Below are 14,882 nucleotides of genomic sequence, written 5' to 3' on the forward strand. Positions count from 1 at the left end.
TGCAGCTGACCCGGGACACGCTGGAGAGGTTACGTCTCTCGGCTGGTTTGGGAACGCCTCGGTGTTCCTCGATGAGCTGGCGGGCGATTAGACTGCCGCCCCGTGACGTGAGCCGTGTTCACGAGTACCCACCATAAAATACTGAGGTTAACATCAGGCTGAGGAAAACTCGACATCAGTCAGACACTCTGGAAAAGTTCGGTGTCTGCAGACTTCTGTTCCCCTGCGTTTCCACAGTCTTCTTCACTCACTCTCCACCTCTGACTCAGCGTCTCCGTTGATCAGTCGCTCAGATGGAGCTCGTAGTCTTCAGCAGCAGCTTTAGGAAAGCCTGAACTAATCAGATAAGGTCCTGTAGATGCAGCAGGTTGGTGGGTAATGACAGGTTAGGCTCTCTAGTGACCCTGTTGGTCCAGGACATAAACCTCTGCAGGTAAACTGATGTGGAAGCTAAAGTGTGGGTGGGGTCTGTGACTGCTTTCTCACGCAGGGGCATCCTGAACGCCAGTAAGCGAGCGGACCAAGTGGGTCATTTCCTGTGGATCGGCTCCGACAGCTGGGGCGCCAAAAACAGTCCCATCCAGCACCTGGAGGACGCCGCGGTGGGAGCCATCACCATCCTGCCGAAGAGGGCCACCATCAGCGGTAAGTCCCTCGCCGCTTATGGTTTCACGTTGCTCGTCTTTATGAGAATATGTGAGTGTAAAGTTCATCAGCTCGCTGCTACATGAAGGAAAGGAGAACTTGGTTTTCTGTCCTCGCCGCTCGCTCTTTTTCCTCCACGTCTGCCTGACTAAGCAGAACTTCAGAAAACTCAATCGCGTCGGGAACGCTCGTCGTCTCGCGTTTCTGGGTTTGCAGTGACACCAGATTGCTCAGGACTCTTTTGATGATGAATATTTTGTCGTCATTATTCTGCTTCTATCAGCACGGAGAGCTTTACTAAAGACCTCTGCTGCTCTTACTTCCTGTCAGACGAATAAAGTTTCACTGCGGCCTGAAAGTCGTGAAAACGTTCTCTGTAATGATTTTAAAGACATGACGACAAACGTGTTGATGCAGAGCTGCAGTCCAAAGACGTTCATACTTTTCACTTTTATAGAAAGTTTCAAATGTGTTGTGTTGGCATAAAAATGATTTCACTTCCTGTATTTCCTCTGATGTCACAGCGATGATCTTTTTTAAGCCCAATAAAGTCGCCGTCTGCAGGAGTCGGCTGAGGCTGGCTGTAGTTACTCTGTCGCAGTTTGAATTGTTTTATTCTGTCAGTTTGAGACGCTAATAAAAAGTCTCAGGTTTGATGTACACGGACACGCCGCTCACAGTTAACCTTAAACACCGTATCCAAGGACACGTTTGCTTTTACTCTCCACAGTTTGATTAATTAAAGCTGAATGAAACCTTTAAGCAGACGGTTTGTTTGAGATATAATTAGTGTCACTGAGTCAAAACTAAAACATGTTTGTGTTTCTGTGACTCGCAGGTCACAAAGCGAACTTATTTTGAAAATCCCGACCTCTTCCTTTGTGCCAGAGTGTTTTTCTGAACTCTCTTCAGAGGTGTGACACGCAGAGAAGCGCCGCCATCGTAACCACGCTGAAACCGCAGATCAGAGGAAACGTAACGAGACCGCGGCCGACCTCCTCATCGGCGCTGATGACAGCGTTTAGATTACAGCGCGCGTCGCAACTACAGACGGCGGCGAGCGCGGCTGTCGTGTCAAACACAGATGGTGACGGGGATATACGGCGGCGGGTTGTGGTGCCACTTCAACGCTCTGACTTCAAATAAAGCCTGAGCTCTTTGTTCTTTTGTTCTCGCTGCACTAATACTTCTGTCAGGAGGCGAACGGAAGCAGCGTTTCTGCTCGCGTAACGTCGCTCTGACCTTTTTTCTGCTGCCAAACACGAGCCGAGCAGACTCGGGCTGTCACCTCGGATCTGACGGGAGGTGCTGCGCTCATAAATTCTGCGCTCTGATGACTGATTTATGGAAATGGGGGTTTTCTGAGCATAAAGGCACTCGCAGAGAGCACTGCAGCGTAACGAGGGGCGGGGTGAGTCAGGTTTAAGGGCATCAGACCCATTACACCAGAGGGCACGCCGCGAGGAGCAGGAAGAGACGGGGTGATGGGGAGAAATTTAGCTTTATGATGAGAGTCACAGCCAGATTAACCTTCTGCACAAACCTCATCAGCGGCTGCCTGTGAAGTGTGCTCTGAGAGCAGCGTTTACATCACCCGCTGAGCCTGTGTGTTCGGGCTGAGCTCTGAGGACGACTCAGCCTCACCAATAATACTCAAACTCCGGAGATTATGACTCTCAAAGTCCTTCTACAAGTCTCAGAGCTGGCTTCATTGTTATACTGCGACATTAACTCCAAACGGAGGCATGCAGGCCAGCGTGCATGGATGGACGGTGACGTGTTCACCCTCTCCGGGTTATCCGGGGCTCCGTCAGAATCGGTCCTTTTGTGAGGGCTCGCGCTGGCAGACAGTAAGTCGGGCACTAAGGTCCCGGCAGGGCGTTGAGGTGCAGAGCTCTCGGAGCAGCCAGGCGGCAGAGGGCGCATGCTTCACTGACCTCTTGTCTTTGTTTTTTGCGGATGATTCAATCCTGGTTTCATCGAGCGCTGACCTCCAACTCGTGGCTGGCTCGCAGCTGAGTGGGAATCGGCTGAGGCGGCGGCGGCTCTCGGCTGGAAAAGGCTGGTTTTTGTGTCAGCGATGAGTTTCTGCCTCAAGTGGAAGAGTCTACGTGTCTGAGGGTCGGGAACAGATGGGGTCATCTGATCCCACCTGCACACTGGTGAGCGTCGACTTACTGATCGGCACGCCTGCCCTCACCTGCGGCCCGTGAATAACGCCTCAGTGTGAGGAGCGCCGTCACTCAGGGGGAGTTTAGAGTAGATGCTGCTCCTCTGCATTGAAGGAGACGGCTGCAGGGAGATGCAGGAGGTGCTGAGGAGAGGGAGGTCTGGGCGTCTCAGTTGGACGCGTTGATGCTGCTTCAGGTCCAGCTGCACAGACGTGTAGATCATGGCGTCGCTGCCCGTCTGTTCTCGTCTGTCCTTGGCTCACAGACGGTTTCCTGCCGTCTGTGAGCGACTGAAACATTTAAGAAACGACGTGCTTGTTCCTGTTTCTGTGCTCTGATAGGTTACGTCTGCATGATTTTAACGCAGGCCTCTGTCCGACATATAGACTTGTCCAGACAAATGTGTGCAGTGACAGGAGCCGTCCTCATTTATGCAGACATCGCTTTGCTGCGCACGCTGTCCCTCTGCGGCCTTCCCTGTCACACTGGCTGATATCGCATACATGTTAAAGACACTGAGGCTGATTATGAATAAATCAAGACCTCATTTCAAATCTGCAGCCAAGTCTGTGTTTCGGATCCCGGACGGAGGAGGTCAGCTTGGCTTTGATTTATTGTCTTTTCAGGTCTGAGAAAATAAATCCAGCTATTTTCATGTGAAACGTGGCGCTGCGAGCCTGAACGCAGCCCTGCTTACTGTGCCCGATAATTGCTGAGACTGAACCCAAGAGAGGAAGCGAGACAGAGGGGGGGTGTGGAGAAGAAAAGGTTTTAGTGAAAACACGTCGGGAACAAAGGCGAAGCAGAAGAGAAAGTTGAAGATGGGGTAGAATTAAGCTGCAGGCTGTGAAGTTTCCCCGTGACAGAAGATGCCTGCTGAGTCTGCTTCTCCAGCCGGGATGGATCCACTTCCCAAACTCAGTTACAGCTTCTAATCCACAAATCTGAGCCTTTTAATGTCACACTGGAAAACTGGCCAAGCCGCCGAGTCTGCAAAAATCTGCAGGTGACGCATTCAGTGTTTCCCACCTGAACAGGTAAAGTTCAGTTCTTATTGCTGTGAACTGACAATTGGGCCTGTTCGCCACCAGACCGTCACTTGGATGTCTGGATCTCAGCAGGGAGGCGGAGTCACGGACAGGAAACGGAGGCTTCAGGGAGTCACTGAACCGAGGAGGCATGAAGCAGCTCTGTGCAGTCCAGGAGACAGAGGTCTAACTGCAAGAGAGGAAATGAAGCAGCGAGGAGCCTCCCTCCAACTCCTCCACCTCCTCCACCCTCCCACTGCTCTCCAGCTCCAGCCTCTTTGTTTGAAGAGCTGCCGGCTCCAGCGTGCCCATGTGTGCGCCAGAGAGAGGAGGATGCGGATTTTAATCTGACTCCATGTTTAAAACATGATCAGCATCCGCCAAGACGGATGTCCTCCCTCACACCGCCAAACGCAGGAAATAACTGCGAGCGCAGCGTCACACAAATGGCGCTTTTGTTGTGATTTGGCGCTATATAAATAAAATTGAATTGAAAACAGAGGCAGGTGTAATATTTGATCAATCAATACTGCAAAGATGAAGTAACTAACACAGAACACGAAGTAAAAGAGCTGTGACGATGCACTTTACAACAGATTTTAGTCTCCGAGTGTCATCATGGCTGAGCTGTTACGTGCATGGTTTTTAGTGTTTAGAGACGGCGATCTTATTTTAGAGATACCTGGGACGCCTCATTATTAGAGGTCCTAATCAGACGCCTGAAACGCCTTCAAGCCTCCCTTTGATGTGGAGGAGCAGCAGCTCTTCTCTGAGCACCTCTCGCCCTCTCTAAAGGAGAGGCCAGCCTCCCTCAGAAGCAAACTCACTCTTCTATCCAAGATCTCGTTTTCTGTGAAGATATCAAACATCCAGAAAAATCAAGTCAAGCCAGTGGTACAGTACACAGTGAAGCGAGCCCGCGGTGCTATGACAGACAATAACACAGGACTACATAAAGAGCAAGTGTGCAAAAGCTGCAAAAACACAAAGACGGTGCAGCAGAAACGTGCAACAACCGAGAACCCGACCACAGCATCACCAGCACTGACAAGAGCTCCTCTGTTCCTACAGAAATAACTCATGTGCATGCTAAAAGTTATTATATCCATATTAAGTGATCCTGACTGCACTGCACGCTGTTGAGATTAAGCAGGAACTATAATGTGAGTGGGTTGAGCCCAGGACAGCACAGCCTGACTCTGCAGGGACTGGTCCCACTGCAGGCCGAGTCTGTGGCTGCGCTGCCTCCGTGTCTGTTTCCTGGACTCCTCAGTCAGCGGGATGCTCTGTGGCAGCCCGTCACAGCCCATTCCTGCGGCTTTGCTCGCAGACGAAACACTAATCTGACAAACGGCAAAGAGATGGGAGGAGGAGATGTTTAGCCGCTGACACTGATCAGGCTAAGCATCCTTTCTCCTGCTTCACACCAACGTTCGTCTCCAGTCTCTCCACCCACCACACCACCCGCCTGCTGCATTTAGAGAAAATATCCACCTTTTGAATGAAACGTTATTATCTGTGTTGCACATGGATATGCATGTGCTAAGACATGCTTTTGTTATTGCAAATGCTCGTCTGGATGCTGCTCATCATGATTTCGTCCCACCAACACTGAAATGAAAGTCAGTTCAGCTGCTACTTTGTTTTACTGGATCTGATGGGAAACACTGGAGCAGCGGTCAGCAGCTTCCCACCGAGGATGTGGAAACCAGGCCGTGTCTCGCAGTCAGGCTGTAATTGTCCCAACCCACAAATCGACCTGCTTCATGGAGGATTTGGTGGATGGAGCCTCTTGTTGTTGAAAGCAGCTCCACTGACGCCTGCAGTCAGTCTGGTTGTGCCGTGTGCTCTGCCCTCCACCTCTCACGCCGCTGCTTTCCTTTCACATTAAGGATTAGTCTTATCTTAAATAAGGGCATTAAACTACTTTTTCCAATTGTTTTTCCCACTCGAGGCGCGGCTAAGTAAGGGCGCTAATTGTCATTTCTCTGTTGCCCCGGCAGCGGTTTTGGCGGCGACTCAAGCCGCTGGCACCCTGTTTTCATTTAGGCCATTAGAGCTGGAGCTTGGCTGCAGAGGGAGCTGTGGCCTCGGCTTGTTTGTCTTCTTTGTGCTTTCTGGATGATTTTGTGCACTAACAGCACACTTGTTGTTGTTCATGTGAGATTACAGAAGACTGAGCCCAGAGAAGAAATGCACGCTGCTGCAGGGAGGCGTGCGCATCAGCACCGAGCCTCTGCGGAGCACCAAATACTACAAATACCACACGCTGACGTCGTTTAACCAGACACACAAAGACAAAGATGTTTCAGCTGAGAGGATTTTATGAGCTGACAGCGAGCCCGGAGGACACAGCGTCAGAATCCCAGCTCCTGATTGGTCAGTGAGCTTGGGCTCAGAGGCGGGGTTGGAACTTCCTGTTCTGTGTGTTTTTCTGAATATGGATTTCTGGATTTTTACTTCTCTGCATCCCTTTATCGTCTCAGAGTTTGTTCCCTCTGGCTTCACTTCCTGTTTTATTGTGAAGTTTAGATCTTTGTGTGATTGTTTTGCGTCTTGCGGTGTTATTTGCTGCCCTCAGCAGCGTCTGACAGGCGCCATTAACTGCTGTGTTTGTAGTTATTGTCTCAGGTCCTCCGGCCTTCATCGCTTGGGGGGTCTGGCTTGTTTCCCAGCATCCGTCTTCCCTCCTGTTAGATGCCGTTGAATGACACGTGTCTAACTCCCCCACAGGACCTGGTTTCCTTGCAGCGTCGTGGCTCCGCTGCAGAGACTTCTCTGAGTTTTCATGCGTCAGGTTTTGGTTCTCTTTTCAGGCCTTGATCCAAACTCCAAAATCTGCGTATTTGAGGTTAAAAGCAAATAATTTCAAATGTCATCTCTACTTAATTATGAAGTCAGTGTTAGTCTGTATTGGTTTCTGCTTTGCTTTTATGTCCCTGTTTTATTTTGAAGGTTACTTCCTGTGTGGAGTTCTGTTTGAGTTCGTCCTGTCTTGCTCTTTGATTGACTTCACCGTAGCTTTGTCTTCCTGTGTCTCAGCCCTCGTTTCTTTTCGCACCTGATCAGCTTCTTTAGTTTCAGTCTGAACTTTCCCCATAAAGACGACGTTTCGTGACCTCGCTGTACCCAGTGAAGCTCCTCAGTATGTAACAAAGACGCGGTTCGATGGCCGTTACGATAGTTTCTGGGTTGTTCCGACCGGGTGTCCACAGACCGCCTGCCTGGAATATGACAGAAGCCTCTCAGTTCAGACCTCCTGGTCGGATGTCGAGGGTTAAAGCGTTCACGTCTTTGCTCCTGCACAAGAAATACATGCTTGGAAAATTTTAAAGAGGAAGGGCAGCAGAAAACACAGACTGCAGTTCACACACGGCGAGTGCGTGACGTTCAATATTCATGGATCCAAATGACCACAGACTGTAGATAAAAAATGGCAGGAACCAGCCTGCTGACTAAGTAACATCCAGAATACAAAGATGCACCTGTCCATGGTCCGAGATCAGCAGCAGGCTCCGCCTCCTGGAGTGACACCGTCTGAGCCGCACGCACACGCTGATGGCCGCTTCGTGTGGTTTTACCTGCGAGAGGACAGGTGTGACACACCGAAGTGTTCAGGCCGACGGGGTTCCTGCTGATCCTTGTGCCTCGTGGCAGGTGAGCGCAATGGAGGAGTCAGAGGGGCGTGGTTAAAAAGCTGTATTATTTGTGTGGCAGAGAGTGAGCGTGTGCAGTGGACACAGTCCGGCTCAATGTTGTCCAATCGATGGCTCCGCAGCAGCGAGTCAGACTCCCTCCTGGCTCTCCTGCATGTGCTGTTGCTACGTGATGCCTGAGAGGAAGCGCAGCAGCGCAGGACTGTCAGCAACAGTGATCCTGTTATTAGCGGCGTAGTTGGGGTCCGAGCTTCTCGTTTAAACACGAAGCAGCGCTGAAACACCAAAGCTGCAGTTCCTCTAATGTCCACTAGGGCTCAGGAAGTCTCACCTGACTCACCTTTTAGGTGAGCTGCAGGTTTTGGAGCTTGGTTTTTCAGATCCGAGAGTTTTGCTGCTGCTTTACCTGCACAGGTGCCTTTAGCTCGAACGTGACTCGGTCGTACCAGGGACGTCCAGGTCGGGTAAGAAACGCCCGCGTGTCTGCTGCAGGCTGCTTCACATCGTTTGATAAAATTATCCAAAAAGTCCAAAACTCAGGAAAGAAACGCTGACCTGGAGCTGTTTACCGAGTGCGCGGCACAAATGAGCTCCTGCAGTTTCTCATACATTTAAATGAGCTTCAGCCGGACCCCTGTGTGCAGCAGCGCCCCCTGGTGTGTGGAGACCACCGCCTGCAGCATGCGTACAGGCTGCTCATTAACCCGCTCTCAGGCCCGTGCTGGAGAACTGCTGAGCAAACTGATGTTAAAATATGGCATAAATGTGCATGTGTTAGCTGCTCGCTGCACTCCTCGCTCTTTCCGGTTTCCAGAAACAAACTCCCAGAAAACATCTGCCCGACCTGCCGAGCACACGAGGCAGACGTGGCGAGGGAGAAAGTCTGAGTCTAATGATGCGTTTGAGGGAGCATTTATCTGATTTTTCCTTGATTTCATAAGCGCCGCATCAGCGTCTCTGTTACAGCGACGTGTGTTTGAGGGTCTGAGTGCTGCTTTGTTTCGATGTCAAAAACAAAACGAGCCATAAAAAAGGAAAAAGCAGCGTGACTCAGTCACGCCAGCGACTGTAAATTGGTGGGATGACGCGTCACGCAGCCGGACACGCCGTACATCGAGCTGTCAGTGAAGTCTGTGACCCAGAAAATCTGAACAAGAGCAACAACAACAAATCTCTGAAGCGTCTCCCCGTGTGTCCGACACCGCGGTGCTGCTGTCAGACTGACGGACCGAAGCAAAATCAGGCGAATTCTCAGGCAGCTTCTGTTAACATCTCTCCTCTCACCAGTAAATCCCGCCTCCAGCATCTCCTCATTTCCTGTTTTGCTTCTCAGTTTCTTATTTGAAGCACAAACTTCTGAATCCTTTCTGTTTACATTCATTATTCATCGTTTCAACAATGGAAAAGCAGACTTCTTGAAATAGACGGCACAGCTGTCCCTCTGCAGCTCGCAGAGACTCCAAGTGCCTGTCAGTCAGATACCCTGAGAGTCGCCATCACGGCTGTCCTACTTTGAGCTTCCAGGCTCAAAGCTTCAGTCGCAGCGAGGAGAAAATCCTCCATCCGTCACAGTGTGCAGACGCAGGACTTCAAGTGATTTCACTGACTGATGCTGGACGTCTGCAGAGCTGCAGAGAGCGCGTCCACATCCAGGCCCACGGGAGAAAAACTCGCTTTCCTGGACGCTCTGTGCAGGCACGCTCGTGTTCGGCGACCCCTAGTGGCCAAAAATATGAAACCAAAACGTACAACTGATCCCAGAGAGCCGAGCTCCGATCACCTGGCTCAGGTGTGTTTACTTTCGTTATCTGCCGAAAGAGTCACATGATGTGTGAAACCACGAACTGCTGCAGTCATGCAGAAACGAGCAGGCATGGGGACGGTATGGCGCAGATACGGTGTCACGGTGCGTTCACGCCGAACGCGACCAGAGCGTCAGGTTTACATGTCAATGGAGGAGCGCGACGAAGCGAAACCTCAGAAGCAGATCTGCGTCGCGAAAACGCTTTTCTGCCTGATCCGCGCGACCAAGTAGGGCGACTGACACGTTTGAAGCGCGAAGTAAAATATGCGCTGCAGTTTTTGTGTTGCATTTTGTGCATTTGCGCTTATCGCGTCTACCGCTCGAGTTGGAAAAATCTGAACTCCCAGCGCCAAGTCGCGCCACAACAACCAATCAGGAGCCTGGTGACGTGATGCTCTGACCTAGGTCAAAGGGGCGGGTCCAGCCAAAGCCCTTCATTCTAGCAGTCAGTAGTTTTCTGACGAGGCAGCAGCTTCTCCCTGAGGCTCTTCCACTGTAAGCCTCTGTAAATACTTATGTTTTATATATTTATATTTAATGTTTTCATTTTAATATTATTTCAAATACATCTTTGTAATGACTAATGTGTAAGTCTGATTCTGTTGTGTCAGGATGGCCTCACAGCCCGCCTCACAGACCTGCAGAGGTCACGACCCTAATCCCAGGCTGTCAGGAATTATTACAATGAATGCGTCACCTGCCAAGGACGTCTGAGCGGTATTGGTGACGGACGGCGAGCGCGGAGTGAAGGCGGCTCTTATGGGAAGCAGGAGATGATTAAGTGCACTTTTTTAGATAAAGGACTCGTCTCCTTATCACTCCGTTTCCGGTGAGTGTCGGGCTGTGAGCGGTGGAGACAAAGCCACCAGCAGAGAGACGAATGAAATCTGACTCCACTGGTCTGCAGACGTTTTACCCCGTTGCATATCTTAGTGTTAGCATGCATGCGTCACAGGAAACGCCAGCTTGTCTGCAAACACGCAGCAGCTGTTCACTACGTCGAGAAACTAAAAACACGGGTGCTAAAAAAAAGCTTTGCCTTCAAAGTAAGTGTTGCACCTTTTGAAATGTATTGTTGAAGCATCGATGAACAGCTTTTACTTTGAAGGTGCCTGTGTATGCGTTATCCCGTTTCTCCACCGCTTGGCTCACGGCTAGCGATGGTTAGCGACATGTCGCCGTCTTCGGTGCACATGGTCAGTGCCACGCCCTCTCAGCCTCCAGGAGCGTGGAGTGCATTCCGCACCTGCCCACGTTGTGTTGTTGTGTGTTGTTGTGTGTTGTTGTGTGTTGTTGTGTGTTGTTGTGGCGCGCTCTCATCGGAAGAATTCCAGCAGCAGATGCACGAACAGGTCGCACGCATGGATGATAAACGTGCTGCCAGCTTCCTGTCACAGCACCTGTTGTGATGTCAGGTGGTTGTTATTCGGATTATTTTGTCAGTATATGAATAAAATTCTGTTTTTGACCCGTTTCTTGTTTTTCAGTGATAATCTCTTAATTTGCTTATGCGATTAGAAACCTACGCACCACCCTCCTCGGCTCTCGGGGCCTTTGTGATTCGTGCAAAGGTTACACGGTTGGAGCTATTTCTGGTGATCCGCAGCTCCGTTTCTATTCATCCCGGTGGAATTCCCTTCCCTGCCAGGAATGTTATTACCATATGTGAGGGTTTTGTTGTTGCTGCGGTCTTGGCGTGTGTTCGGGCAGCGTTACACAACGTTGTGAGCTCTTTAAACTGGCAGGAAGTTGTGGAAAGAATCTTTGACGGGTACTTTCTTTATCTACATTAGCTCCATCCTGAGCTGTCGAGTTGTTCCTGTTGTTTTCCTCGACAGCAGCAGAATGAAGTGTTTCCTGAAGAACTCCCCTCTGACAGCACTTTAGATGGATTACATAAAGGCCTGATTAAAATGCAGCGCAGATGAGCAGATAAACACTCACATACATTAGGAAACACGTCCTGTTTGCTCTGAGTCTTCGTGCTCGAGTGCTCCGGGCTGTCGCCGCCTAATGAATCAACCTCTGTTTTGTTTTCCGACCTGCTGCCGGATGTCTTTCAGGGTTCGATGCCTACTTCACTTCGCGGACTCTGGAGAACAACAGGAGGAACGTGTGGTTTGCCGAGTACTGGGAGGAGAACTTCAACTGCAAACTGATGAGCTCCTCCAAGAAGGACGAGAGCAGCAGGAAGTGCACAGGTGAGCGCTGGCGCCGTTTGTTTACTGCAGGTGTGTGTGGATACACAATAAATGAAACCACACCCACCCGGGACAGGTGGAGAGCAGCCAGTCCCCATTACTCGTTTGTTTGTTGGAGGCTCCATTTTCACTTCTTCTGTGCGACAGCAGGTCTGGACCCTCATCCGTCACCGCGCGGTCACAGATGCTGGGTTTAGCTACCCGCTGATTTTTATTTCTAACGCCGTGTACAATTGTTGTGAAAATGTCTCGGGAGGGTTCGGAGACTCGCCCACTCGTTTTACAAAGCTCCCACGTGGGGTTGATCCCACCACGTGTCTGATTTTAGAACAGAAAGCACGACTAATGAAGCAGCCGCAGATCTGAGAGTTACTCCTCGTTTTGTGTTCCGGCTTTGGGTGGAAGAACTGAAGCAGAGCGCTGGCTGATGGTGAGAGCTTCGAGGTAAAGCTGGAGAATCAGCCTCACGCAGCAGATCGTCAGAGTATCCGAGTCATTCACGGGACAGACAGCGAACGTTCCTGGGTTTGTGTTATTTTCCACAGATTTGATTGGTCAGTAAGTGGTTATTTCGTAGCTGGCAATCTCTGGAAGGTTAGGTCATGCTTGTTTTGGAACGTTAAAGCTGGCGTTCCCACGGCGTTCCCACAGAACCGCAGCAGTAAAGTGCTACAGCACAGCCTCTCACACCTGTGCAGGTCCTGGTGCAAACACACTGTAGTCTGATGAAGCTTGGAGCATGTGCACGCACACATTTATAGGTGTGAGGGTGTTGGAATAAGGATGGATGGTGACTGCAGGAGGACCTGGCACTATATACATGTAGCACATAGATTTGGATAATTCAAGTAAACAGTATGTAGGGCTCACTGTGGCCCAGGTGAGGTGGCGGCGTGAGGGACCGGCGTGGCGGTCTGTGGAGACGTGGTTGTGGCGTACATGAAGGTAAAGGTGTGCAGAGATCAGAGAGCCGGGGCGATACGGTAGATGAAAGCAGGAGTAAGACGAGTGAAGAGACCCACCGACATCGAGGCTAACGCTGCGTACCTCGGGAACAGCGTGGGTGTGTCTCGCTACTGGGCCGTGCCGTGATTGGACTCCTTAATCTGATGAACTCTGTCGCTCATCGACTCGTAGCTTTTCTCTGGGGAAGCTTTGCTGCGTCTGCAATGCTAACCAGCACCTCAGGAGCCGCTCTGGACCACGATCGATAACGCCTCGCCGACAGTGACCCGGTATGATGGTGCGAGCAGGCCCTGAACGCTAATGAACCCGTTCTATTAGGCGTATTGATCGCAGCCTCGGGAGAACACATTATCTTGTCTGACTTACTTTTCTTCCCCTCTCCGCCTCGTTGCGTTCCTGTTTCATTTCCCGCTCTGCTGATATTTAAAGAACTACACAAACACTCACAGACGAACGTTCACTTAATCTGCTGCTCGCCGCCACACTGACTGTCACACGCGCTCGGATCTCGCCGCCACACTGACTGTCACACGCGCTCGGATCAGCTCCAGAACTGAACCTCCGCTCGCAGGCGGGGACCGCCTCCCGGCCGAGACCATCCACTCCTGTCACATGACTCCGACAGGAACACTACACCAACACGGGAGCGTCACTTCCTGTATGTGACCACGTCAGAGAGGACGAGCTGCTGGTGTGTGTGAGTCTGTCTGTGAGTCTGTGTGAGTCTGTCTGTGTGTGTGTGTGAGTCTGTGTGTGTCTCTATGTGTGTGTGTGTGTGAGTTCTCCTCCAGAGCAGCTTTGCATGACTCACAGCTGGAAATAATCTTTCTTTATGTGACACTGACCCCCAATGCAGCTCCTCACTTCTTCCTCTGTCTGAAACAAGGCGTTTTAGCTCCACCCCCTTTAGTTTGGCTGCTCCTCCAAACTGCAGGTATTGAGAGCATGTGGGTGGGGCTTCTGTCAGGCAGCAGCTCAGGTTTGTTTTGAAGCGTTGACATGAGCGTGTTCGGTCGATGCCGTGGTGAATTGACCTTATGTACATATTTGGACGAGAGGGCGGAGCAATAAGTTATCAGCTGATGCTTGGATATCCATCCATCAGCATCCACAGACTGTATGAGAGCATCACACAGGAGCTGATTAGCGCTCATGCCGGACGTCCTGCTGCCACACGCAGCAGCAAGTTTCCTCACTTTACAGTCAGACGTTTGTCACACCGACGGCGTTTATGGCCTCGATGTCGGCGGGGAGGAAATGAGTCATGAGAGGATACTTTGTGCCGTTTAATTTGTTCATCTTGGCAGCTGTTGGAGATTAAGAGGTCAAATTTAAGGAGCGGGATTCCAGGAATCCAGGACAAACATGGCGGTGCTCCAGGTTATAGTCTGCACCCATCAGATCCACGGAGACCTGAATCTGTTGTAAATGAAGTTTTCCATCATTTCCTCGTCAGCTTTAATTATTTGATCTCAGAGCAAAAGTCGAAGTTCTGATCATTTTGACTTTTTACCTTCATGTTGTAGAATTAAACATTCGACTTAATTTTTTATTTATCTCGTTTCTTTACTCTCATTTAAAATGTGTTTATTTATTTTTTTCATTTTTATTGTCCATAATTTTTTGCTGTATTACAAAATGAAGTTTTAATAATTCACATTGGTAATGAATCATGTTGACTCTTTTGTCTTTTTAACTTGCATGCAGTCGTTTTATGTCCCACATTAAATAAATCAAAAGTTTATTACAGCATGAGAAAAACATTAAAGTCTGAAGTTATTGTGTAAAGAAACTCAGTCGTCTATTTTTCCTCTTTCATAAAAATGAATTTTTTACTAAAAATTGAATAATTTTTTCTCCTCATAACTTTCCAGCAAATATAAGAATTATTGAGGTTTTTTTTATCAAGAGGAAATTTAATCTTGGAGGTTTTTCCTCATTTATTTATTTAGAAACAGGATATTTTCACCCATAATTTTAAACTGTGTGTTGCTTTATTATGTTATAAATATTGCAGTGAGATACAGAAGCAGAAGCTGAGCTGAGCTGCAGAAGCGCTCATTAACTGTGAAATCTCTCCTTTAAAACAGTTCCTTTAATGACACATTTGGCTGTTTTCTTCTTTCACTGATGTCTTCTTAAAACTGAGATGATGCACACCAGGACGCTTCCTCCCGGGAACCAGTTTTTTAAGTGCCTCCAAACATGGTGTTGCTACCACAACTAGGGCAATTATTTGTGTTATTAACCCACTTACTCAAACTGCAGGGAGGCGAATTACAGAGCATGAAAATGAATGTGACATCTGCTTCATATGATTTCATCCTGAGGTGACAGAGCTCCTTTGGATGAGGAGGATTCTTCTCTTGTAGAAATGACTACAGTCCGACTTTAGATCACAACTCAGCTGT

The 14,882-nt window shown here is 49.6% G+C and overlaps 1 protein-coding gene across 5 annotated transcripts in view; it reads left to right on the forward strand.

Moving 5' to 3' along the window:
* Positions 1–14,882, forward strand: part of LOC102289652 (metabotropic glutamate receptor 7) — a 176,723-nt gene that overhangs the window by 83,712 nt on the left and 78,129 nt on the right. For all 5 annotated transcript variants that reach the window (XM_042228191.1, XM_042228188.1, XM_042228187.1 and 2 more), the window contains exons 4-5: positions 491–645; positions 11,368–11,505. In XM_042228191.1, coding sequence (XP_042084125.1) covers positions 491–645; positions 11,368–11,505 — 293 coding nt within the window. The remainder of the gene's footprint in view (positions 1–490; positions 646–11,367; positions 11,506–14,882) is intronic.

Source organism: Haplochromis burtoni, unplaced genomic scaffold, assembly GCF_018398535.1.
Source record: "Haplochromis burtoni strain Fernald_Lab_line unplaced genomic scaffold, NCSU_Asbu1 Contig_310, whole genome shotgun sequence".
NCBI classification, from domain to species: domain Eukaryota; kingdom Metazoa; phylum Chordata; class Actinopteri; order Cichliformes; family Cichlidae; genus Haplochromis; species Haplochromis burtoni.